The sequence below is a fragment of the Ranitomeya imitator genome, chromosome 2 (assembly GCF_032444005.1).
Source record: "Ranitomeya imitator isolate aRanImi1 chromosome 2, aRanImi1.pri, whole genome shotgun sequence".
NCBI classification, from domain to species: Eukaryota; Metazoa; Chordata; class Amphibia; order Anura; family Dendrobatidae; genus Ranitomeya; species Ranitomeya imitator.
Genome location: NC_091283.1, coordinates 231,496,907 through 231,523,999, shown reverse-complemented (window position 1 = coordinate 231,523,999; position 27,093 = coordinate 231,496,907). Strand labels below are relative to the sequence as shown.

At 50.1% G+C, this 27,093-nt stretch overlaps 1 protein-coding gene across 2 annotated transcripts; it reads right to left on the bottom strand.

Moving 5' to 3' along the window:
- Positions 1-2,423: 2,423 nt before the first annotated feature.
- Positions 2,424-25,369, bottom strand: LOC138662780 (RNA-binding protein 12B-like). Of its 2 annotated transcripts, none has more exons than XM_069748710.1 (2): positions 25,153-25,354; positions 2,424-7,612 (listed from the first exon to the last, which is right to left on the bottom strand). In XM_069748710.1, exon 2 carries the CDS (start codon positions 7,596-7,598, stop codon positions 5,226-5,228), a length of 2,373 nt encoding a protein of 790 aa, XP_069604811.1. In that variant the 5' UTR covers positions 7,599-7,612; positions 25,153-25,354; the 3' UTR covers positions 2,424-5,225. The 2 variants fall into 2 exon arrangements, with proteins under 2 accessions (XP_069604811.1, XP_069604812.1); XM_069748711.1 differs by lacking the exon at positions 2,424-7,612 and adding an exon at positions 11,188-14,942 and having other exon boundaries at positions 25,153-25,369.
- Between the last annotated feature and the right edge of the window lie 1,724 nt (positions 25,370-27,093).

The window sequence follows — 27,093 nt, the reverse complement described above, 5'->3', positions numbered from 1 at the left end:
GGATCCCCTGGTGCCAATGCAAATGCCCAATTTTGAGGGTCACCCCGCAGGAAAGATATAATAATCTTAACCTGCTGAGCAGGGTCTCCAGAAGAGCGAGATTTCAAAGAAAGGAACAGCTTGCAATTGTTCCTAAAATTCAGAAAACTAGATCTATCTCCAGCAAAGAACTCTGGAATAGGAATTCTAGGTTCAGACATAGGAGCATGTACAACAAAATCTTGTATATTTTGAACCTTAGCAGCAAGATTATTCAAGCTGGAAGCTAAACTCTGGACGCCCATGATAAACAGCTAAGGTCAGAGCCATTCAAGGATTAAGAGGAGGAAAAAAAAAAAAAAATCAGCCAGGCTGCAATTAGGGCTAGGCAGCAACCTCAGAGGAGGAAAAAAAAACTTCCTCAGACTACTTTTCCTCCTACTTCAGCCCAAACATTTTGGGCCGGCTATACTGTCATGATTCCAATGGCAGGGAATCACAAAAGGACAAGCACCAACGAGCTCTAGGGTGATGGAACCTGAGCTGACCGCGACCCTAAACCTGAACACACAAATAACAATAGCCGGGGAACGTGCCTACGTTGATCCTAGACGTCTCGCACCAGCCGAAGATCTAACGTCCCCTATTAGAAGAAACACAGACCTCTCTTGCCTCCAGAGAAATACCCCACAGAAATAGCAGCCCCCCACATATAATGACGGTGAAATGAGAGGAAGGCACATACACAGTATGAAATCAGATTCAGCAAAATGAGGCCCGCTAAAACTAGATAGCAGAGGATACAAAAGTAAACTGCGCGGTCAGCAAAAAACCCTTCAAAAAACCATCCTGTAATTACTTGAACTCATGTTCCAACTCATGGAACATGAGGAGCAATTACAGCCCGCTAGAGCAACCAGCAGCAAAGAAACAATTATATGCAAGCTGGACAAGACAAAAATAAATCAAAACGTGGAACAAGAAAATCAAAAACTTAGCTTGTCCTGAAGATTACTGAAGCCAGAAGCTGAGGTAACAAAACACTCTGATAACCTTGATAGCCGGCGGGGAAATGACAAGAAAGCCCGGTTAAATAGGAAACTCCCAAATCCTAATAGAACAGGTGGACACCAGAGACAGCAGAACACAAATCACCCAGTACCATCAGTAACCACCAGAGGGAGCCCAAAAACAGAACTCACAACAGTGACGGTACCGTAAGTGAATACACTTCTCTGCCTGCCAGCTCTGTGTAATCCCCCCTCAGGAATGCTAATTAGCAAAGCTCAGATCTTTTGTTTGCAGCCATGCGCTTTCTGATTTGTGTGAGAGTTATTCATGATGAATAATTCGACCACAGGTGGTGACAGATATAAAAGTTACATATTCTGAATGACCACCGTTAAGATGTATGACCCACTGAAATCTCTAGGATCCAAACCCAAGGGAATTCAAGGAACGGATTTCTCCATCAGCAGGTCATGTATCCACTTCGTGTTTATACTTAAACTAGATGGTGGCCCAATTCTAACGCATCGGGTATTCTAGAATATGCATGCCCACGTAGTATATTGCCCAGCCACGTAGTATATTGCCCAGCCCACGTAGTACGGTATATTGCCCAGCCACATAGTATATAGCAGAGCCACGTAGTATATTGCCCAGTCATGTAGTATATTGGCCAGCACAGAGCCACGTAGTATAGAGACTTAAAAAAACCCCATATACTCACCTATAGCCCGTTGAAGTCCTGCTATACTTACCCTACGCCGCCTTTCTCGCTCCTCTCCACGCTCCCGGGACCGCTCCATTGCAAGCGGCAGCTTCCGCTTCTAGGGCTGGTATGAGCAGGACCTATGACGTCGCGGTCACATGACCGTGACGTCACGGCAGGTCCTTGTCGCACAGCAGCCCTGGGACGGGAGTGGAAGCTGCCGCTTGCAATGGAGCGGTCCCGGGAGCGTGGAGAGGAGCGAGAAAGGCAGCGGATGGTCAGTATAGCAGGTTTTTTTATTATTATTATTTTTAACATGACATTTTTACTATTGATGCTGCATAGGCAGCATCAATAGTAAATAGTTGGGGACACACAGGGTTAATAGCAGCGGTAACGGAGCGGGTTACACCGCGGGCCGATATCGCTGCCATTAATCCTGTGAGCAGTGAGTGGAGGGGATTATGGAGCGGGCGCCGGGCAGTGAGTGCAGGGGAGTAGGGGAGGGACTAATCGGACTCTGGCCGTCGCTGATTGGTCGCGGCAGCCATGACAGGCAGCTGCCGAGACCAATCAGCGAACGAATAACCATGACAGAAGGACAGACAGACGGAAGTACCCCTTAGACCAGGGGTCCCCAACTCCAGTCCTCAAGGCCCACCAACAGGTCATGTTTTCAGGATTTCCTTTGCATTGCACAGGTGATGCAATTATTACCTGGGCAAGACTAAGGAAATCCTGAAAACATGACATGTTGGTGGGCCTTGAGGACTGGAGTTGGTGACCCCTGCCTTAGACAATTATGTATATAGATGAACCCCCATGTCATGCTGAGCATGATAATTTGGTCTTTCTTCTACAAGGTTCACCCTAAGAGAAATGAGTAATAACAGGATTTCATATCTTTCAGAAAGGGGAGTATTCAGCCACCCAGTGAGGTCACCACAGGGGGAGTGCCTTGGTTTTGGGCACAGGTATAAGATAGTGGGAGCTCATTTTGCACTAGTCTTTGTCCAGAGAGCTATCTGAGATACGCTGTGATGTATCACCCCTCCTCCAAGCCGCATGGTCTGCTATGAAATGACAAACAACTGTGCTTTTCTTCCTTTAATCCCTTTTTATTTTCTATTTGTCAGTATATACACAATTCTCTCATTTTATAGTATCTTTTATATACACTGCCTAATCTTTTTTGGCATAAAAGTTATATTTGCTAGCGTTGTTATCCTTGCTCTAAAACTTACCCTAAAGCCTCTGACCTAAGCCATTGCTACTAATTGGGTTGGCTCCTGACCTGTTATTAAATATGAGATAGGAGCTGGTGGCAGCTTTTGGGGGAAACATGTAGCGATGGACGGCGTTGATAATTATTGGTCCCGCCTGAGTGGGAGTAGTTATATCACCCTCGCTGCAGTGTGCCCGTTAGCCAGTACATAGCAAGGCAGCCTTTCTGGTGACTAATTATCCTAGGTGCAGTACCTAGTCTGACCTGAGGGTGAGGGGACGCCAGAGAGCTGCAAGTTCCAAACTGGAACTGGGATATAGATAAATACCTTTCAGAAACGAACCAGGGGCAACCAAACAACCCCGATTCACGACAAGGACCTTTGAATGGACTCCAAATACACCCCACACAATTACAAAAGCTGCCCATACACATAACTAATGTTTATGGGGGTCTCAACAACACATGTCAGGGAAGAAAGCAAGAAAACTAGTTGTCAATGTTTAATCCTTACAGGAAAGTTGAATGTAGAGATGAGAAGAGTGAATGGCTGAAAGTCAGCAAAAAGGGCCACATGTTGCCTCTAAAAGTTCTGCAGAGCGCCTGATGGCAGCATATCACAGATATCTTGCATCATACAGGGGTAAAGAAATAAAGAACTCGTTTTGTACAAATACCGTACATTTATTGGTCGTACTATATATATTCTGCAATCCCCAGAAGACACTAGTGCGAAACATGAACAGCATAGAAAACAAAAACTGCTGCATTCTAGAGCCACCAAAATGAATGATATAAAGGACACCGGGGCTGCTGTGTACTCACAAAACATACAAAAGCTCTCCCTCGTAATATAAAGATTCATCCTGCCACGGCAACCAAACGTACAGCCATGGCAAAAATAAAAAAAAGGCCAGACAGTCATTAATGGGGGTCCTCTGAGAAGCATTGATTAGTGGGGGCTGAGCCCCAAATGATGAGTAAACTGAGGGAGAAGGGCTCAGAAGAGTTCAGCTGTCCTCCGCAGCTCGCGGCCCGGGCCTTCTGAAACTAGACTACCACTGATCACAACTTGATAGCCTAGTTCCACTGCTGGGAGATCGATTTTCGCTGCTGCTTTTTGGTGTTGCCAAGTTCTGATTTGACTCCATCACTGGCTAAATAAATGATGCCGAGAACTATGGCAGTTATAGGTGGAAATTGATACAACAATAGACACCAATTTCTAGGGGTGTAATAATTCATAAATGCATTAGAACAATGGTGGCCCCGCATAACCAAGCCTAACACTGCCTACTTTTAATCATCAGTCGTGAGAGAAGTATAAAGTTACAGATCTTACTGCAAATATGACAAGACTTCACTACAATTTATGTATGGGGGACTCCCAACAACTGGGAAGTTGGATTAAAATGACAGATACGTCTGACCTCGGGGAAAACAAGCCACCGATAAAAATGGGTAGTGTTCAGCAGGGGCGGGTGGACCATCAGTACATTTATCATTATAAAAGGGTGTCTGATGAACAAAGTGCATTTTAGTAAATAGATCTTGAATAGTATGTTCCACAGTTGGATGTAAAAAAATGTTGTTGTGCTGAGATAAACATATACTGTGTACTGGTCGTGTCTGAACGTGAAACATGGAAGGCACATACCACAGCTCTTGGGGCGACTGTACAGATGGCATAGCATTGGCTTACAGCTACTTTCTGTGATGTAACATTTCCCTGCCTGTTGTATCACAGGAGCGAGTGTTGTGTCTCCAGCCACCTGAGCTCAGCATAGATCAGGTCAGTGAGGCAAGTGCTGAGCTTGTATGACACTGATTTATCATGAGTTCAAAGTTTTGGAGACTTTTGGAGAAAAAAGGTCACTCCTGTGATAAAACAGGCAGGCAAAATGTGTTACCTCACAGAAAGCAGCAGCTGCGATCTCATGCTGACCTGTCTTTATACTCATTTCCTACCCTGCACAGGAGCTGTGTTACATTCAGATCAGGTCCCTGCACAAACAGCCATTACACAGCAAGTGAAACAATTACAAGATTATTTCAGCAGAAGAACATTTTTTTTTTTTTAAACATCCAATCGTGAATCTAATTTTTATTTCAACATCTATTGACTAAAATGTACTTTGTTCTTGGGAAAACCCTTTTAATTACAGAAGCCATTTTAAATTGCAACACAAGTCTGGTGACATTCAACCGAACCGACAGAAAAACCCCGATGTGCTATGGTTTTATAATGTGGCGTTATAATCAGACAGCGCTCATTTTGGAATCACACAATGAACATAGCCCCAGTCCTCAGATTAAGCTGAGCGACACCCGTCTGAGGGAAAGCACTCCATTGTTGCAGGTGTCTATGGCGGATAGTGCATCTGCTTTGTTCATCATGAACACGGTGGCTTCGCCATTTTCTATATTTTGGAGATTCACAGAACTTACTTTAAAGTCACGAAAAAAATCTAAAATTTCAGTGGCGGTGATGGATACAGGCAAGTTCCTCATGACCAGTAGCGCTGCTTCACTGCTCGTCTGCTTTGCGTCACAGTTCGTATTCTCATTACAACCAGTTACACGGTCCAGACATTGTGGTGGGGGACTGCTCTGAGTCACTGGGGTGGTCTGTACCATGTCTGATGCGGCCCCTGCTGCCGACTTTGGACCTGAAATAGGCACAATGTCAGAATGAGAGCGCACCCCTACCTCCTCCAGGGCTGATGGCTCTGCAATGGTGTGCACTTGGGCAACTTGTTCCACAGGCAGGGAGGCCTGTACTGGTGGCACCGGCGTACTGGTTTGTACCGCTGCACTGGCACCCACACGGGGTAATGACTCTGAATCGATACCCGACAGGCCACCTGGCTTAACTATCGCGACGTTACGTATGCGTTCAGACACTTTTATCCCATTTGCTTGCTCGCTAGTAATGCGGATAATCAGGATTTGAATCCCCTGATGGGTCTGCTCATTCTCTTTTTCGGCTCTGAATGCCTCTTTTTCATTGCTGTACGTTACCAGCACATCCCCGAGCCCCTCCGTCTTCTCGTCATGCAATAGGTAAATGTCGTCATCTTTCACAGTTTTCCCAGTGAAGAATTTCCGGATATCTGATTTACTGACATTGCATGGAAAGTTTCGCAGATACAGACACCTTCGCTCTGGTGACCTCCTATCTATTTTATAGATAAGATCCCGTGATGATCGACTCCGTGACCTCCTCCTACCTCGGCGATCATTACTTTTTTGTGAGGATCGACTTCGTGACCTCCTCCTACCTCGGCGATCATTACTTTTTTGTGAGGATCGACTTCGTGACCTCCTCCTACCTCGGTGATCATTACTTTTTTGTGAGGATTGACTTCGTGACCTCCTCCTACCTCGGCGATCATTACTTTTTTGTGAGGATCGACTTCGTGACCTCCTCCTACCTCGGCGATCATTACTTTTTTGTGAGGATCGACTTCGTGACCTCTTCCTGTCTGGGTGTTTGTTATGGCCTTGTGAGGATCGACTTCGTGACCTCTTCCTGTCTGGGCGTTTGTTACGGTCTTGTGAGGATCGACTGGGTGACTTCCTTCCATCTGTGTGATTGCTAAATTCTTGTGAGGATCGACTGGGTGACTTTTCCTTATCTGTGTGATCGCTACGTTCTTGTGAGGATCGACTGGGTGACTTCCCATTATCTGGGCGATCGTTACAGGCCGAGACTTTCATATGATCGATTAACTTGCACATGGTCCCCTTTGATATCGGTACTACATTCAGAGTGCAGCCCATGAAAGTTTCCTTGTTGAAGGAAAGTGCTCGCTTGTAATCTCGCTCTCTTTTGAACATGACGAATCCTTCTGTGGTCCGTTTGCCTTGTTTGTCAACAAGGAAATTGATCTGCGCGTCCTTCATGTATAGGTCAGAGAAGAGCTTCATGATATCACTTTTCTCTGATTCGATGCTGAGATTAAGGAGATGCACATAGTACTCCTGTACATAGACAGCTCCTTTTCTCGTTACTCTGGTTTTCGGTGATCTGGACCTGCTCTTTGTTGAGCGTTTAGGAGAGCGCTCTCGCTTTGCGATATGGTCCCCACCATTTTCTTTCCACTCCTCCTCATTGGAAAGCTTGAGTACAACAGGTGAGAAGCGGAGGGGCTTATAATTAAACTTCAACGCTTCCTTGGCATCAGATTCACTTCCGAACTTGATGAATGCCTTCCCACTTTTACATCCATCGTAGAGTCTCAGAAACAAGATATCTTCCACACACAGCCCTGTGAAAAACTCTTGGATGTCGGTCCATGTGGCTTCAATCGGCAGCCCTCGTACGTACAGATATACACTTGGCACATTGTCTTTTTCAGGACTTTTTGGAGCAGTTTCTGAGTTACTGGAGGACGTTAAAGAGGACTTTAGCCCAATCTGGACTAGCTCCAAGGCCTCTCTCATGTCTCCTTCATTAGCATACTCCAGATAAACAAATGAATCCTTAAGTAGATGACCCGACAGGTTCACGGCTTTGCGTGCATCATCATGTGTGGAGAACACAATGTACGCTTCACCATATATTCCGCCTATGATTGACACCCCTCCTCTGGGTATATGCAATCCACAGAAGAACTCACGGATGTCAGAAGAAGTTGCCATAGCAGGAAGACCCTTCAGCTGGACGATCCAAGACATCGTGGGGTTCACACCTGAGAAGAGTAAAACATATGTATGTAGAGTGTGAGGAAAGAACTGGATGTTGTCCTGATCTATATCTGATATGAGAAATAGCGGGATGTACATAGACCGTGAAGTGTATGGGCCAGTGAAGCGGACGTCAGCAGTGTAACATTAGACAAGTCAAGCTGTCAGATCTCCATACGCAGTACATTATTGCAATTTTTTTTACCATCTCCACCATGCAGAAAAGTGCTCTTAATTGTGCCGTTGCCTATTGAACAGGTTGTTGGGGTAACTGCTGAAATTTCCCAGACTGCCTGAAAAAAACCAAGCCTTCACCCATAGTGATCCTGTCCTGCCCAATCACTACCCAGAGAGGTGACCACCTAAGCCACTGAAAGGCAAACATGGCATCTCCAGTGTGTCCAGGACAGGACTAGGAAGTAGGGACCAGGCAAGTCCCAGAATGGGATTGCTTCTGACAATGAGTGTGATACCAATGGCCCTATGCCAGATGCTTATGTTTAGAGAAGCAGTTTGGGGATTCTACACCCATAGAGCGCGATCGGTGCCTTATAGTGAAGCCGATGGCGGCTGATATACAAAGCTGTCTATAAATTAGGTTGAATCTCATGTAAAGTGCTCGATGCCTGAACATGCTCCAAGGCTAGAATATGGCATCTTGTGTGCTGTAAAGCGGGGCGCAGCGACGTCCCCATGACCTCTGCTCGCATCCTCTCCCTCATGTCTCCCCTGTCATCATCACCTCACATCTCCCACGTCATATCACCTCACGTCTCCTCTCTTCTTACCTCTCTCTCGTCCTCCCCAGTCACCTCGTACACACTTGTCAAAATTGTTGGTGCCCTTCGTTTAATGACAGAAAACCCACAATGGTCACAGGAATAACTTGAATCTGACAAAAGTAATAATGAATAAAAGATCTATGAAAATGAACAAACAATGTTCTTGTACTTGTTTTACAGTGCTTCCTTTTCATTGCATTTCTTTTTCATTACCTACTGTCCCTTCTATTATCGTATGTACATTTCTTTTGTTGCATTTGTTTAATATCTAGCGAGACTTAAAGTCTTTTTGTGATTTTAGATAACCGTGAACAAGGCCAAAGCAGAACAAACCGTTTTTCCTCTTATGCCACGTGTGTGTATTACAATAAAGTTGGACAAGATCTTCAAATCTTCTTTAGTGCCTTGAGGTTCCTTCTATAGCATTTCTAACTTTTTTCCAGACAGTACAACTACAAGAACTCTTCCCCTCTCTATTATACCCCATACATTTGTCACACATCCACTCCAGAGACCCTCGTAATATTCTCCTATTGGCCAAACAACATCGTTCTTCTGACTCCCAAATTACATTGTAATAGATTTTGCTTTTTCTGGACAACTTATCAAAATATCATGGATACGTCAGACTATGAAGAAATTCACGGCCAGCTGCTAATCCTGGGTAGGGCTCTCCACCTTTCTTCTAGTCTTGGTGCCTGTGTATCCAATATGGAGTGCCACCACATGGGGGCCCAGTGCAACCACCTGGGGGCCCAGTGCAACCAAGTCCTCGCTTTCTTAAGTTGGCCATATATATCAGCCAAGCGTTCCCAGGGTCTGTATGAGAGACCCTCTGCCACACTCCTCTGGCCTCAAGATTCCTGGTCCCTCTGGAATTCTCTGGCAGCATCTGTCGAAGAATAGTTGGAAGGCCTCAAAACACAATGTCGGTGGGTTCGCTAGTCAAATCTGTATGAGGACTGTCACGATAATATAATTGTGACCCTTTTGAGTATACTTCTAGAATGTTCCATGGCTTTACAGACACACGCTGTGGGCTTTCTGACCCCCCCCCCCCTTCTTCCCCTCAGCTGCCCGAAAGTGAATACACTTCTCCTCTGCCTGCCAGCTCTGTGTAATCCCCCCTCAGGAATGCTAATTAGCAAAGCTCAGATCTTTTGTTTGCAGCCATGCGCTTTCTGATTTGTGTGAGTTATTCATGATAAATAATTCGACCACAGGTGGTGACAGAGATATAAAAGTTACATATTCTGAATGACCACCATTAAGATGTATGACCCACTGAAATCTCTAGGATCCAAACCCAAGGGAATTCAAGGAACGGATTTCTCCATAAGCAGGTCATGTATCCACTTCGTGTTTATACTTAAATGAACCCCCATGTCATGCTGAGCATAATGATAATTTTGTCTTTCTTCTACAAGGTTCACCCTAAGAGAAATGGGTAACAACAGGATTTCATATCTTTCAGAAAGGGGAGTATTCAGCCACCCAGTGAGGTCACCACAGGGGGAGTGCCTTGGTTTTGGGCACATGTATAAGGCTGGGTTCACACTGCGTCTGTGGTGTCCGTTAGACGGACTACATTACACCGCAGTGTAACGCAGTCCGTTAACGTCGCCATTATGTCCTATGTCGGACGCATCGCTAGCGCACACCCACAATGGGCGTGCGCTAGCGATGTGCCGTCATTGAGTGACGGACCCTGAGACACGGGCTGCAGCGTTTCTGGGTCTGTCACCGCTAGCGCAGATAGAGCATCTGCTAGCTCTATCTGCGCTAGCGTGATGACACATCGGCACTTGCGTTAACAGCAGCCCGTTAACGTATATATTGAACAGGCTGCTGTTAACGCAATGTGAACCCGGCCTAAGATAGTGGGAACTCATTTTGCACTAGTCTTTGTCCAGAGAGCTAGCTGAGATACGCTCTGTGATGTATCGCCCCTCCCCGAGCCGCATGGTCTGCTATGAAATGACTTAAACAACTGTTTTTCTTCCTTTAATCCCTTTTTATTTTCTAATTGTCTGTATATACAGTTATCTCATTTTATAGTATTTTTTATATACTTTTGTAAACACTGCCTAATCTTTTTTGGCATAAAAGTTATATTTGCTAGCGTTGTTTTCCTTGCTCTAAAACTTACCCTAAAGCCTCTGACCTAAGCCATTGCTACTAATTGGGTTGGCTCGTGACCTGTTATTAAATATGAGATAGGAGCTGGTGGCAGCTTTTGGGGGAAACTGGTAGCGATGGACGGCGTTGATAATTATTGGTCCCGCCTGAGTGGAAGTAGTTATATCGCCCTCGCTGCAGTGTGCCCATTAGCCAGTACATAGCAAGGCAGCCTTTCTGGCGACTAATTATCCTAGGTGCAATTCCCTGTCTGACCTGAGGGTGAGGGGGACGCCAGAGAGCTGCAAGTTCCAAATTGGAACTGGGATATAGATAAATACCCTTCAGAAACGAACCGGAGGCAACCAAACAACCACGATTCATGACAAGGACCTTTGAATGGACTCCAAATACACCCCACAAAATTACAAAAGCTGCCCATACACATAACTAATGTTTATGGGGGTCTCAACAACACATGTCAGGGAAGACAACAGGCTAGAAAACTAGATGTCAATGTTTAATCCTTACAGGAAAGTTGAATGTAGAGATGAGAAGAGTGAATGGTTGAAAGTCAGCAAAAAGGGCCACATGTTGCCTCTAAAAGTTCTGCAGAGCGCCTGATGGCAGCATATCACAGATATCTTGCATCATACAGGGGTAAAGAAATAAAGAACTCGTTTTGTACAAATACCGTACATTTATTGGTCGTATTAAATATATTCTGCAATCCCCAGAAGACACTAGTGCGAAACATGAACAGCATAGAAAACAAAAACTGCTGCATTCTAGAGCCGCCAAAATGAATGATATAAAGGACACCGGGGCTGCTGTGTACTCACAAAACATACAAAAGCTCTGCCTCGTAACACAAAGATTCATCCTCATACAGCCACGGCAACCAAACGTACAGCCATGGCAAAAATAAAAAAAAGGCCAGACAGTCATTAATGGGGGTCCTCTGAGAAGCTTTGATTAGTGGGGCTGAGCCCCAAATGATGAGTAAACTGAGGGAGAAGGGCTCATAAGAGTTCAGCTGTCCTCCGCAGCTTGCGGCCTTCTGCAACTAGACTACCACTGATCACAACTTGATAGCCTAGTTCCACTGCTGCTTTTTGGTGTTGCCAAATTCTGATTTGACTCCATCACTTGGTGATGGCGCAAGCTAAATAAATGATGCCGAGAACTACGGCAGTTATAGGTGGAAATTGATACAACAATAGACACCAATTTCTAGGGGTGTAATCATTCATAAATGCATTAGAACAATGGTGGCCCCGCATAACCAAGCCTAACACTGCCTACTTTTAATCATCAGTCGTGAGAGAAGTATAAAGTTACAGATCTTACTGCAAATATGACAAGACGTCACTACAATTTATATATGGGGGACTCCCAACAACTGGGAAGTTGGATTAAAATGCCAGATACGTCTGACCTCGGGAAAACAAGCCACCGATAAAAATGGGTAGTGTTCAGCAGGGCCGGGTGGACCATCAGTACATGAACAAAGTACATTTTAGTAAATAGATCTTGGAATAGTAAGTTCCACAGTTGGATGTAAAAAAATGTTGATGTGCCGAGATAAACATCTACTGTGCCCCCACTGTGTACTGGTGGTGTCTGAACGTGAAGCAACATGGAAGGCACATACCACAGCTCTTGGGCGACTGTACAGATGGCATAGCATTGGCTTACAGCTACTTTCTGTGATGTAACATTTCCCTGCCTGTTGCATCACAGGAGCGAGTGTTCTTGTGGTGTCTCCAGTCACCTGAGCTCAGCATAGATCAGGTCAGTGAGGCAAGTGCTGAGCTTGTATGACACTGATTTATCATGAGTTCAAAGTTTTGGAGACTAGGTAAGAAAGGTTACTCCTCTGATAAAACAGGTAGGCAAATGTGTTACCTCACAGAAAGAAGCAGCTGCGATCTCATGCTGACCTTTCTTTATACTCATTTCCTACCCTGCACAGGAGCTGTGTTACATTCAGATCAGGTCCCTGCACAAACAGCCATTACACAGCAAGTGAAACAATAACAAAATTAAAAAAAAAAAAATGTTCTTCTGCTGAAATAAACATCCAATTGTAGAACTAATTTTTATTTCAAGATCTATTGATTAAAATGTACTTTGTTCTTGTGAAAACCCTTTTAATTACAGAAGCCATTTTAAATTGCAACACAAGTCTGGTGACATTCAACCGAACCGCCAGAAAAACCGCCGATGTGCTATGGTTTTATAATGTGGCGTTATAATCAGACAGCGCTCATTTTGGAATCACACAATGAACATAGCCCCAGTCCTCAGATTAAGCTGAGCGACACCCGTCTGAGGGAAAGCACTCCATTGTTGCAGGTGTCTATGGCGGACAGTGCATCTGCTTTGTTCATCATGAACACGGTGGCTTCGCCATTTTCTATATTTTGGAGATTCACAGAACTTACTTTAAAGTCACGAAAAAAATCTAAAATTTCAGTGGCGGTGATGGATACAGGCAAGTTCCTCATGACCAGTAGCGCTGCTTCACTGCTCATCTGCTTTGCGTCACAGTTCGTATTCTCATTACAACCAGTTACACGGTCCAGACATTGTGGTGGAGGACTGCTCTGAGTCACTGGGGTGGTCTGTACAACGTCTGATGCGGCCCCTGCTGCCGACTTTAGACCTGAAATAGGCACAATGTCAGAATGAGAGCACACCCCTACCTCCTCCAGGGCTGATGGTTCTGCATTGGTATGCACTTGGGCAACTTGTTCCACTGGCAGGGAGGCCTGTACTGGTGGCACCGGCGTACTGGTTTGTACCGCTGCGCTGGCACCCACACTGGGTAATGACTCTGAATCGACACCCGACAGGCCACCTGGCTTAACTATCACGACGTTACGTATGCGTTCAGACACTTTTATCCCGTTCGCTTGCTCGCTAGTAATGCGGATAATCAGGATTTGAATCCCCTGATAGGTCTGCTCATTCTCTTTTTCGGCTCTGAATGCCTCTTTTTCATTACTGTACGTTACCAGCACATCCCCGAGCCCCTCTGTCTTCTCGTCATGCAATAGGTAAATGTCGTCATCTTTCACAGTTTTCCCAGTGAAGAATTTCCGGATATCTGATTTACTGACATTGCATGGAAAGTTTCGCAGATACAGACACCTTCGCTCTGGTGACCTCCTATCTATTTTATAGATAAGATCCCGTGATGATCGACTCCGTGACCTCCTCCTACCTCGTCGATCATTACTTTTTTGTGAGGATCGACTTCGTGACCTCCTCCTACCTCGTCGATCATTACTTTTTTGTGAGGATAGACTTCGTGACCTCCTCCTACTTCGGTGTCCATTTTCTTGTGAGGATCGACTTCGTGACCTCTTCCTGTCTGGGCGTTTGTTACGGCCTTGTGAGGATCGACTGGGTGACTTTTCCTTATCTGGGCGATCGTTACAGGCCGAGACTTTCATATGATCGATTAACCTGCACATGGTAACCTTTGATATCGGTACTACATTCAGAGTGCAGCCCATGAAAGTTTCCTTGTTGAAGGAAAGTGCTCGCTTGTAATCTCGCTCTATTCTGAACATGAGGAATCCTTCTGTGGTCCGTTTGCCTTGTTTATCAACAAGGAAATTGATCTGCGCGTCCTTCATGTATAGGTCAGAGAAGAGCTTCATGATATCACTTTTCTCTGCTTCGATGCTGAGATTAAGGAGATGCACATAGTACTCCTGTACATAGACAGCTCCTTGTCTCGTTACTCTGGTTTTCGGTGATCTGGACCTGCTCTTTGTTGAGCGTTTAGGAGAGCCCTCTCGCTTTGCGATACGGTCCCCAGCATTTTGTTTCCACTCCTCCTCATTGGAAAGCTTGAGTACAACAGGTGAGAAGCGGAGGGGCTTATAATTAAACTTCAACGCTTCCTTGGCATCAGATTCACTTCCGAACTTGACGAATGCCTTCCCACTTTTACATCCATCGTAGAGTCTCAGAAACAAGATATCTTCCACACACAGCCCTGTGAAAAACTCTTGGATGTCGGTCCATGTGGCTTCAATCGGCAGCCCTCGTACGTACAGATATACACTTGGCACATTGTCTTTTTCAGGACTTTTCGGAGCAGTTTCTGAGTTACTGGAGGACGTTAAAGAGGACTTTAGCCCAATCTGGACTAGCTCCAAGGCCGCTCTCATCTCTTCTTCATTAGCGTACTCCAGATAAACAAATGAATCCTTAAGTAGACGACCCGACAGGTTCACGGCTTGGCGTGCATCATCATGTGTGGAGAACACAATGTACGCTTCACCATATATTCCGCCTATGATTGACACCCCTCCTCTGGGTATATGCAATCCACAGAAGAACTCACGGATGTCAGAAGAAGTTGCCGTAGCAGGAAGACCCTTCAGCTGGACGATCCAAGACATCGTGGGGTACACACCTGAGAAGAGTAAAACATATGTATGTAGAGTGTGAGGAAAGAACTGGATGTTGTCCTGATCTATATCTGATATGAGAAATAGCGGGATGTACATAGACCGTGAAGTGTATGGGCCAGTGATGCGGACGTCAGCAGTGTAACATTAGACAATTCAAGCTGTCAGATCTCCATACGCAGTGCATTATTGCAATTTTTTTTTACCATCTTCACCATGCAGAAAAGTGCTCTTAATTGTGCCATTGCCTATTGAACAGGTTGTCGGGGTAACTGCTGAAATTTCCCAGACTGCCTGAAAAAAAACAAAAAAACAAGCTTTCACCCATAGTGATCCTGTCCTGCACCCCAAAAATGGAACTTTTTAGCAAGGCACATCAGCTCTATGTTCACAGATGGATAAATGAAGCATATCAAGAAATGAACATTGTCCCTACTGTGAAACATGGAGGAGGCTCTGTTATGCTCTGATGCATCTGGCACAGGATGTCTAGAATCTGTGCAGGGTACAATGAAATCTCAAGGCTATCGATTCTAGAGAGAAATGTGCTGCCCAGTGTCAGAAAGCTTGGTCTCAGTCACAGGTCATGGGTCTTGCAACAGGATAATGACCCAAAACACACAGCTAAAAACACCCAAGAATGGCTAAGGGTATGTGTCCACGTGCAGTAAACGCTGCGTGTTTGACGCTGCATAGGGACGCAGCGTCAAACACGCAGCGTCCAGATGTTACAGCATAGTGGAGGGGATTTAATGAAATCCTGTCTCCACTATGCGTGGTAACACGCACGCGGCGGCCCTGCGACTCCGGACATGCGGCGCGTCTTTTCAGATCGCGGCATGTCTGTATGTCTTGCGGCGACGCTGCGTCGCCGCAAGGTATAGCACAGGGCCCTATGGTGGGGAGCGATGATCCCGGATGTGTGCAATGAACACATCCGGCATCATCGCGTCCCAGAAAGGGGGCGGGGCTTACCGCAGATCGGGTTTGCCGCCCCGACGATACCGCCGGCCATCCTGAATGTGGACACGCAGCCTAAGGCCGGCTTCACACTCAGCGTATGAAAATACGGTCCGTATATTACGGCCGTAATACGCTGAAAAGTCCCGAAAATAGTGGTCCGTAGCTCCTCCGTAGGCAGGGTGTGTCAGCGTTTTTTGTGCATGGCATCCTCCGTATGTAATTCGTATGGCATCCGTACTGCGTGGCTTTTTCGCAGGCTTGCAAAACCAACATACCGCTATAGAAGTGATCCATGTGTCCCAAAAAGAAAAAAAAAATAATATATATATATACTGTCTATATATATATACTAGCTATTGAACCCGTTCTACGCCCGGGTGGCGAGCATTTATATTGGTATATGGTCTCCATCATGTGCTGCTGTCATCCTGCGCCCGTTCTGTCATGTGCTGCTCCCATCCTGCGCCCCCGTTCTGTCATGCGCTGCTGCCATCCTGCGCCCGTTCTGTCATGTGCTGCTCCCATCCTGCTGCCATCCTGCGCCCGTTATGTCATGCGCTGCTGCCATCCTGCGCCCGTTCTGTCATGTGCTGCTGCCATCCTGCGCCCGTTCTGTCATGTGCTGCTGCCATCCTGTGCCCGTTCTGTCATGCGCTGCTCCCATCCTGCGCCCCCGTTCTGTCATGCGCTGCTGCCATCCTGCGCCCGTTCTGTCATGTGCTGCTCCCATCCTGCGCCCCCGTTCTGTCATGCGCTGCTGCCATCCTGCGCCCGTTCTGTCATGTGCTGCTCCCATCCTGCGCCCCCGTTCTGTCATGCGCTGCTGCCATCCTGCGCCCGTTCTGTCATGTGCTGCTGCCATCCTGCGCCCGTTCTGTCATGTGCTGCTGCCATCCTGCGCCCGTTCTGTCATGTGCTGCTGCCATCCTGCGCCCGTTCTGTCATGTGCTGCTCCCATCCTGCTGCCATCCTGTGCCCATTATGTCATGCGCTGCTGCCATCCTGCGCCCGTTCTGTCATGCGCTGCTGCCATCCTGCGCCCATTCTGTCATGTGCTGCTCCCATCCTGCGCCCATTCTGTCATGTGCTGCTCCCATCCTGCGCCCGTTATGTCATGCGCTGCTGCCATCCTGCGCCCGTTCTGTCATGTGCTGCTCCCATCCTGCGCCCCCGTTCTGTCATGCGCTGCTGCCATCCTGCGCCCCCGTTCTGTCATGTGCTGCTGCCATCCTGCGCCCGTTCTGTCATGCGCTGCTGCCATCCTGCGCCCGTTCTGTCATGTGCTGCTCCCATCCTGCGCCCCCGTTCTGTCATGCGCTGCTGCCATCCTGCGCCCCCGTTCTGTCATGCGCTGCTCCCATCCTGCTGCCATCCTGCGCCCGTTCTGTCATGTGCTGCTGCCATCCTGCGCCCGTTCTGTCATGTGCTGCTGCCATCCTGCGCCCGTTCTGTCATGTGCTGCTGCCATCATGCGCCCGTTCTGTCATGTGCTGCTGCCATCCTGCGCCCGTTCTGTCATGTGCTGCTGCCATCCTGCGCCCGTTCTGTCATGTGCTGCTGCCATCCTGCGCCCGTTCTGTCATGTGCTGCTGCCATCCTGCGCCCGTTCTGTCATGTGCTGCTGCCATCCTGCGCCCGTTCTGTCATGTGCTGCTGCCATCCTGCGCCCGTTCTGTCATGTGCTGCTGCCATCCTGCGCCCGTTCTGTCATGTGCTGCTGCCATCCTGTGCCCGTTCTGTCATGCGCTGCTGCCATCCTGCGCCCGTTCTGTCATGCGCTGCTCCCATCCTGCTGCCATCCTGCGCCCGTTCTGTCATGCGCTGCTGCCATCCTGTGCCCGTTCTGTCATGTGCTGCTCCCATCCTGCGCCCGTTCTGTCATGTGCTGCTCCCATCCTGCGCCCGTTCTGTCATGTGCTGCTGCCATCCCGCGCCCCCGTTCTGTCATGCGCTGCTGCCATCCTGTGCCCGTTCTGTCATGTGCTGCTCCCATCCTGCGCCCGTTCTGTCATGTGCTGCTCCCATCCTCCGCCCCCGTTCTGTCATGCGCCCGTTCTGCCCGTTCATGCCATCCTGCGCCCGTTCTGTCATGTGCTGCTCCCATCCTGCACCCGTTATGTCATGCGCAGCTGCCATCCTGCGCCCGTTATGTCATGTGCTGCTGCCATCCTGCGCCCGTTCTGTCATGTGCTGCTGCCATCCTGCGCCCGTTCTGTCATGTGCTGCTGCCATCCTGCGCCCGTTCTGTCATGTGCTGCTCCCATCCTGCGCCCCCGTTCTGTCATGCGCTGCTGCCATCCTGCGCCCGTTCTGTCATGTGCTGCTCCCATCCTGCTGCCATCCTGCGCCCGTTCTGTCATGTGCTGCTGCCATCCTGCGCCCGTTCTGTCATGCGCTGCTGCCATCCTGCGCCCGTTCTGTCATGCGCTGTTGCCATCCTGCGCCCGTTCTGTCATGTGCTGCTGCCATCCTGCGCCACTATTGTATTATATGCCCCCGTATGCTGCTGCCATATAAAAAAAAAAAATACCATACTCACCTATCGTCCGGCTCCACTGCAGGTGTGTGTTCAAGAAAATGGCGCCGGAAAGCGCGGACTGCGCAGGCGCCGATTCCGGCAGCAGGAATCGGCACCTGCGCAGTCCGCGCTCTCCGGCGCCATTTTCTTGAACACACACCTGCAGTGGAGCCGGAGTGTGTCTTCAAGAAAATGGCGCCGGAAAGCGCGGACTACGCAGGCGCCGATTCCGGCAGCAGGAATCGGCACCTGCGCAGTCCGCGCTCTCCGGCGCCATTTTCTTGAACACACACCTGCAGTGGAGCCGGAGTGTGTCTTCAAGAAAATGGCGCCGGAAAGCGCGGACTACGCAGGCGCCGATTCCGGCAGCAGGAATCGGCACCTGCGCAGTCCGCGCTCTCCGGCGCCATTTTCTTGAACACACACCTGCAGTGGAGCCGGAGTGTGTCTTCAAGAAAATGGCGCCGGAAAGCGCGGACTGCGCAGGCGCCGATTCCGGCAGCAGGAATCGGCACCTGTGCAGTCCGCACTCTCCGGCGCCATTTTCTTGAACACACACCTGCAGTGGAGCCGGAGTGTGTCTTCAAGAAAATGGCGCCGGAAAGCGCGGACTACGCAGGCGCCGATTCCGGCAGCAGGAATCGGCGCCTGCGCAGTCCGCGCTTTCCGGCGCCATTTTCTTTAACACACACTCCGGCTCCTCTGCCTGTGACTGGACTCTGTCACAGCAGAGGAGCCGGAGCCGCACGCAGCGCTGGAAACGGAGGACAGGTGACTATACTTACCCTCCCTCCTGGCGCGTCCACGGTCCGACTCTCCGGTGGAGATCGCGGTATGCGTTCAGTGCTTACGCATACCGCGATCTCCTGGGAGCGTCACTCTGTGGGGGCCAGACTGCGCCGGCGCTTGCGCCTGCGCAGTCTATAAAGGCTTCGGACAGAGTGACGCTCCCAGCGGTATATTATAGATATATATATATATACCTATTCTATGTCAGTGAGACACATATATGCATATATATTAATATTTTTTCCAGCGCTATACAGCTTGAAAGCCGGTAATTCAATTACCGGCTTTTTCTTTCTCCTTCCTAAACCCGACATGATTTGAGACATGGTTTACATAAAGTAAACCATGTCTTCTCTCCATTTTTTTGCAGATTCCACACTACTAATGTCAGTAGTGTGTATCTGCAAAATTTGGCCGTTCTAGCTCTTAAAATAAAGGGTTAAATGGCGGAAAAAATTGGCGTGGGCTCCCGCGCAATTTTCTCCGCCAGAGTAGTAAAGCCAGTGACTGAGGGCAGATATTAATAGCCTGGAAAGGGTCCACGGTTATTGGCCCCCCCCCCTGGCTAAAAATATCTGCCCCCAGCCACCCCAGAAAAGGCACATCTGTAAGATGCGCCTATTCTGGCACTTGGCCACTCTCTTCCCATTCCCGTGTAGCGGTGGGATATGGGGTAATGAAGGGTTAATGCCACCTTGCTATTGTAACGTGACATTAAGCCTAATTAATAATGGAGAGGCGTCAATTATGACACCTATCCATTATTAATCCAATTGTAGTAAAGGGTTAAATAAAACACAAACACATTATTTAAAATTATTTTAATGAAATAAAAACAATGGTTGTTGGAGTATTTTATTCTACGCCCAATCCAGTCACTGAAGACCCTCGTTCTGTAAGTAAAAAAACATAATAAACCAAAAATATACTTATCCTCCGCAGATCTGTAACGTCCAACGATGTAAATCCTTCTGAAGGGGTTAAAACATTTTGCAGCAAGGAGTTCCGCTCTGGGAGCTTTCTAGGTAAGTTCCCATGATCTATGAACATCCAGCAGAGGGCGCCTCACCGCAAATGAAGCTAAATATAGATCATTGATCTATATTTAGCCTCATTCCCCGGGGTTTTGCAGCAAGGAGCAGCCTGCATTAGCGGAACTCCTTGCTGCAAAATGTTTTAACCCCTTCAGAAGGATTTACATCGTTGGACGTTACAGATCTGCGGAGGGTAAGTATATTTTTGGTTTATTATGTTTTTTTACTTACAGAACGAGGGTCTTCAGAGACTGGATTGGGCGTAGAATAAAATACTCCAACAACCATTGTTTTTATTTCATTAAAATAATTTTAAATAATGTGTTTGTGTTTTATTTAACCCTTTACTACAATTGGATTAATAATGGATAGGTGTCATAATTGACGCCTCTCCATTATTAATTAGGCTTAATGTCACGTTACAATAGCAAGGTGGCATTAACCCTTCATTACCCCATATCCCACCGCTACACGGGAATGGGAAGAGAGTGGCCAAGTGCCAGAATAGGCGCATCTTACAGATGTGCCTTTTCTGGGGTGGCTGGGGGCAGATATTTTTAGCCAGGGGGGGGGCCAATAACCGTGGACCCTCTCCAGGCTATTAATATCTGCCCTCAGTCACTGGCTTTACTACTCTGGCGGAGAAAATTGCGCAGGAGCCCACGCTAATTTTTTCCGCCATTTAACCCTTTATTTTAAGAGCTAGAACGGCCAAATTTTGCAGATACACACTACTGACATTAGTAGTGTGGAATCTGCAAAAAAATGGAGAGAAGACATGGTTTACTTTATGTAAACCATGTCTCAAATCATGTCGGGTTTAGGAAGGAGAAAGAAAAAGCCGGTAATTGAATTACCGGCTTTCAAGCTGTATAGCGCTGGAATAAATATTAATATATATACATATATGTGTCTCACTGACATAGAATAGGTATATATATATATATATATATATATATATATATATATATATATATATATGTGTGTGTACACATTTATTCTACCTATTGGACTGTAAGCTGTCAGTGTGATTTTACTGTACACCGCACTGAATTACCGGCTTTTCTCTCTAACAGCGCTGCGTATTTCTCGCAAGTCACACTGCTTGTCCGTGTGTAATCCGTATTTTTCACGCTTCCATAGACTTTCATTGGCGTATTTCTTGCGCAGTACAGTGACAAACGCAGCATGCTGCGATTTTGTACGGCCGTAGAAAGCCGTATAATACTGATCAGTAAAATACGGCAGATAGGAGCAGGGGCATAGAGAATAATTGTGCCGTATTTTTTGCGAGTTTTACGGACGTAGTTTCTGCGCTCTTACGTCCGTAAAACTCGCAAGTGTGAAGCCGGCCTAAGAGGGAAACATTGGGCTATTCTGAAGTGGCCTTCTATGAGCCCCAACCTGAATCCTATTGAGCATCTTTGGAAAGAGCTGAAATTTGCCATCTGGAAAAGGCAACCTTCAAACATGAGACAACTGGAGCAGTTTGCTCTTGAGGATTGGCCTAAATACCTATTGAGAGGTGCAGAAGTCTCATTGACAGTTACAGGAGTCGTTTTATTGCAGTGACTGCCTCAAAAGGTTGTACAGCAAAATATTAAGTTAAGGCTACCATCATTTCTGTCCAGGCCTATGTCATGAGGTTTATTTATTTTTTTAAATTCTGTGAATTCATGGTTGAAAAGCAATGTCTGACTTTCATTTGTTCATTGTCATAGATCTTTTATTTATTATTACTTTTGACAGATTCAAGTTATTTCTGTGACCACTGTGGTTTTTTCTGTCATTAAACGAGGGGTACCAACAATTTAGACCTCGTATCTCCATTGTCCTCTCCCTCACCTCACGTCTCCCCTGCCATCTCCACATCAACTCACGTCTCCCCGCTCTCTCCCTCACCACATTCCTGTCCCTCTCACGTCCTATCAGCTCTCTTGTGCCCCCGTCCTCTCCGTTACCTCACGTCTCTCCCCCGGCCCCTCCGTTACCTCACGTCTCTCCCCCGGCCCCTCCGTTACCTCACGTCTCTCCCCTGGCCCCTCCGTTACCTCACGTCTCTCCCCCGACACCTCACGTCTCCCCCCGTCCCTTCACGTATCCTCCCCGTCCCCTCACGTCTCTCCCCTGACCCCTTCGTCACCTCCCGTCCCCCCTCTGTCCCCTCACGTCTCCTCCCCGTCCCCTCACATCTCTCCGACACCTCACATCTCTCCCCCGACCCCTTCGTCACCTCACGTCCCCCTTCTGTCTCCTCCCCGTCCCCTCCGTCACCTCACGTCTCTCCCCCGACACCTCACGTCTCCTCCCGTCACCTCACATCTGCTCCCCGTCCCCTTCGTCACTTCCCGTCTCCTCCCCGTCCCCTCACTCCCCCCTCCGTCACCTCACATCTCCTCCCCGTCCCCTCACGTCTCTCCCCCGACCCCTTCGTCACCTCACGTCCCCTCACATCTCTCCCCCGACCCCTCCGTCACCTCACGTCTCTCCCCCGACACCTCACGTCTCCTCCCGTCACCTCACATCTCCTCCCCGTCCCCTCACGTCTCTCCCCCGACCCCTTCGTCACCTCACGTCTCCTTCCCGTCCCCCCTCTGTCACCTCACATCTCCCTCTGTCCCCTCACATCGCCCCGCCGTCACCTCACGTCCCCCCTCTGTCCCCTCACGTCTCCTCCTCGTCCCTTCACGTTTCTCCCCCGGCCCCTCCGTTACCTCACGTCTCTCCCCCGGCCCCTCCGTCACCTCACGTCCCCCCTTTGTCCCCTCAAGTCTCCTCCCCGGCCCCTCCGTTACCTCACGTCTCTCCCCCGGCCCCGTCGTTACCTCACGTCTCTCCCCCGGCCCCGCCGTTACCTCACGTCTCTCCCCCGGCCCCGCCGTCACCTCACGTCCCCCCTCACGTCTCCTCCCCGTCCCCTCACGTCTCTCCCCCGGCCCCTCCGTTACCTCACGTCTCTCCCCCGGCCCCGCCGTTACCTCACGTCTCTCCCCCGGCCCCGCCGTTACCTCACGTCTCTCCCCCGGCCCCTCCGTTACCTCACGTCTCTCCCCCGGCCCCGCCGTTACCTCACGTCTCTCCCCCGGCCCCTCCGTTACCTCACGTCTCTCCCCCGGCCCCTCCGTTACCTCACGTCTCTCCCCCGGCCCCTCCGTTACCTCACGTCTCTCCCCCGGCCCCTCCGTTACCTCACGTCTCTCCCCCGGCCCCTCCGTCACCTCACGTCTCTCCCCCGGCCCCTCCGTTACCTCACGTCTCTCCCCCGGCCCCTCCGTTACCTCACGTCTCTCCCCCGGCCCCTCTGTCACCTCACGTTCCCCCTCTGTCCCCTCACGTCTCCTCCCCGTCCCCTCACGTCTCTCCCCCGGCCCCTCCGTTACCTCACGTCTCTCCCCCGGCCCCTCCGTCACCTCACGTCCCCCCTTTGTCCCCTCACGTCTCCTCCCCGGCCCCTCCGTTACCTCACGTCTCTCCCCCGGCCCCTCCGTCACCTCACGTCTCTCCCCCGGCCCCTCCGTTACCTCACGTCTCTCCCCCGGCCCCTCCGTTACCTCACGTCTCTCCCCCGGCCCCTCCGTTACCTCACGTCTCTCCCCCGGCCCCTCTGTCACCTCACGTTCCCCCTCTGTCCCCTCACGTCTCCTCCCCGTCCCCTCACGTCTCTCCCCCGGCCCCTCCGTTACCTCACGTCTCTCCCCCGGCCCCTCCGTCACCTCACGTCCCCCCTTTGTCCCCTCACGTCTCCTCCCCGGCCCCTCCGTTACCTCACGTCTCTCCCCCGGCCCCGTCGTTACCTCACGTCTCTCCCCCGGCCCCGCCGTTACCTCACGTCCCCCCTCACGTCTCTCCCCCGGCCCCTCCGTTACCTCACGTCTCTCCCCCGGCCCCGCCGTTACCTCACGTCTCTTGCCCGGCACCTCCATTACCTCACGTCTCTCCCCCGGCCCCTCCGTTACCTCACGTCTCTCCCCCGGCCCCTCTGTCACCTCACGTCCCCCCTCTGTCCCCTCACGTCTCTCCCCCGGCCCCTCCGTTACCTCACGTCTCTCCCCCGGCCCCTCCGTTACCTCACGTCTCTCCCCCGGCCCCTCCGTCACCTCACGTCTCTCCCCCGGCCCCTCTGTCACCTCACGTTCCCCCTCTGTCCCCTCACGTCTCCTCCCCGTCCCCTCACGTCTCTCCTCCGGCCCCTCCGTTACCTCACGTCCCCCCTTTGTCCCCTCACGTCTCCTCCCCGGCCCCTCCGTTACCTCACGTCTCTCCCCCGGCCCCGCCGTTACCTCACGTCCCCCCTCACGTCTCTCCCCCGGCCCCTCCGTTACCTCACGTCTCTCCCCCGGCCCCGCCGTTACCTCACGTCTCTCGCCCGGCACCTCCATTACCTCACGTCTCTCCCCCGGCCCCTCCGTTACCTCACGTCTCTCCCCCGGCCCCTCTGTCACCTCACGTCCCCCCTCTGTCCCCTCACGTCTCTCCCCCGGCCCCTCCGTTACCTCACGTCTCTCCCCCGGCCCCTCCGTTACCTCACGTCTCTCCCCCGGCCCCTCCGTCACCTCACGTCTCTCCCCCGGCCCCTCCGTCACCTCACGTCTCTCCCCCGTCCCCTCACGTCTCCTCCCCGTCCCCTCACGTCTCTCCCCCGGCCCCTCCGTTACCTCACGTCTCTCCCCTGGCCCCTCCGTCACCTCACGTCTCTCCCCCGGCCCCTCCGTTACCTCACGTCTCTCCCCTCCGTCACCTCACGTCTCCCTCCGTCCTCTCACAAATCTCCAAGACACGGATACAGCAGAACATGGTGGAAAGCGCTCGGCTTCTATGGGTAACCGCCTCACATGACGCCCAGGCCGCCATACTTCCTGCACTCCCCGGGGCCGTACACTCTCGTCACGGTCCGGCCTGCTCATAACTCACCTGCCCGGGCCGGGTGACCGCCGGCCTCCTCTACCGGGTGAGCCTGAGCAATATGGCGGAGTCACCAGTGCGCACGCGCAGTCCAGCTTCTCCCCAGTAATCGCGCGGTAGCACGGGGAATCAGTGAGAAGATGATGAGATGTGAGCGGTGATGGACGGTACTGCCGCCAGAGCCAGGCCTCTATGTTCCCGCCACTTCCGGTCTCTGTGTCCCCGCTGTCTGCTGGAAACCAGAGTAATGGCGGCCGTCTGTGAGGCGACGTGTCCGCGTGACGTCACCAGAACATTCGAGGTCTGAGGAGAAGAGCGCACGTGATGCGTGACGAGTGTGGGGGACTGTGGAGAATGTGGGGGACTGGGGAGAATGTGGGGGACTTTGGAGAATGTGGGGGACTGTGGAGAATGTGGAGGACTGGGGAGAATGTGGGGACTGGGGAGAATGTGGGGGACTGGGGAGAATGTGGGGGACTGGGGAGAATGTGGGGGACTGTGGAGAATGTGGAGGACTGGGGAGAATGTGGGGACTGGGGAGAATGTGGGGGACTGGGGAGAATGTGGGGGACTGGGGAGAATGTGGGGGACTGGGGAGAATGTGGGGGACTGGAGAATGTGGGGGACTGTGGAGAATGTGGGGACTGTGGAGAATGTGGGGACTGTGGAGAATGTGTGGGACTGGGGAGAATGTGGGGGACTGTGGAGAAGGTGGGGGACTGTGGAGAATGTGGAGGACTGGGGAGAATGTGGGGGACTGGGGAGAATGTGGGGGACTGGGGAGAATGTGGGGGACTGGGGAGAATGTGGGGGACTGGGGAGAATGTGGGGGACTGTGGAGAATGTGGGGGACTGTGGAGAATGTGGGGGACTGTGGAGAATGTGGGGACTGTGGAGAATGTGGGGGGACTGTGGAGAATGTGGGGGGACTGTGGAGAATGTGGGGGACTGGGGAGAATGTTGGGGACTGGGGAGCAGGCGTGTGGGGGACTGTGGAGAATGCTGGTTCCTCCTCTCACCTTCCCCTTACTGTTGGGGTTCCTCAAGGATCAGTCCCGGGCCCCCTCCTCTTCTTTGTACACTGCCCCTATTGGACAAACAATCAGTAGATTTGGTTTCCAGTACCATCTCTATGCTGACGACACCCAATTATACACCTCATCTCCTGATCTCACGCCTGCCTTATTAGAAAACACCAGTGATTGTCTTACCGCTGTCTCTAACATCATGTCCTCCCTCTATCTGAAACTAAACCTGTCAAAAACTGAACTCCTCGTGTTTTCTCCCTCTACTAACCTACCTTTGCCTGACATTGCCATCTCCGTGTGCAGCTCCACCATTACTCCCCAGCAACATGCCCGCTGCCTTGGGGTCATCCTTGATTCTGACCTTTCATTCACCCCCCACATCCGATCACTGGCTCGCTCTTCTTATCTGCATCTCAAAAACATTTCTAGAATTCGCCCTTTTCTTACTTTCGACTCTGCAAAAACTCTTACTGTTTCACTCATTCATTCTCGTCTGGACTATTGTAACTCTCTACTAATCGGCCTCCCTCTTACCAAACTCTCCCCGCTCCAATCTGTCCTGAATGCTGCAGCCAGGATCATATTCCTCACCAACCGTTACACCGATGCCTCTACCTTGTGCCAGTCATTACACTGGCTACCCATCCACTCAAGAATCCAGTACAAAACTACTACCCTCATCCACAAAGCTCTCCATGGCTCAGCACCATCATACATCTCCTCTCTGGTCTCAGTCTACCACCCTACCCGTGCTCCCCGCTCTGCTAATGACCTGAGGTTAGCATCCTCAATAATCAGAACCTCCCACTCCCGTCTCCAAGACTTTACATGTGCTGCGCCGATTCTTTGGAATGCACTACCTAGGTTAATACGATTAATCCCCAATCCCCACAGTTTTAAGCGTGCCCTAAAAACTCATTTG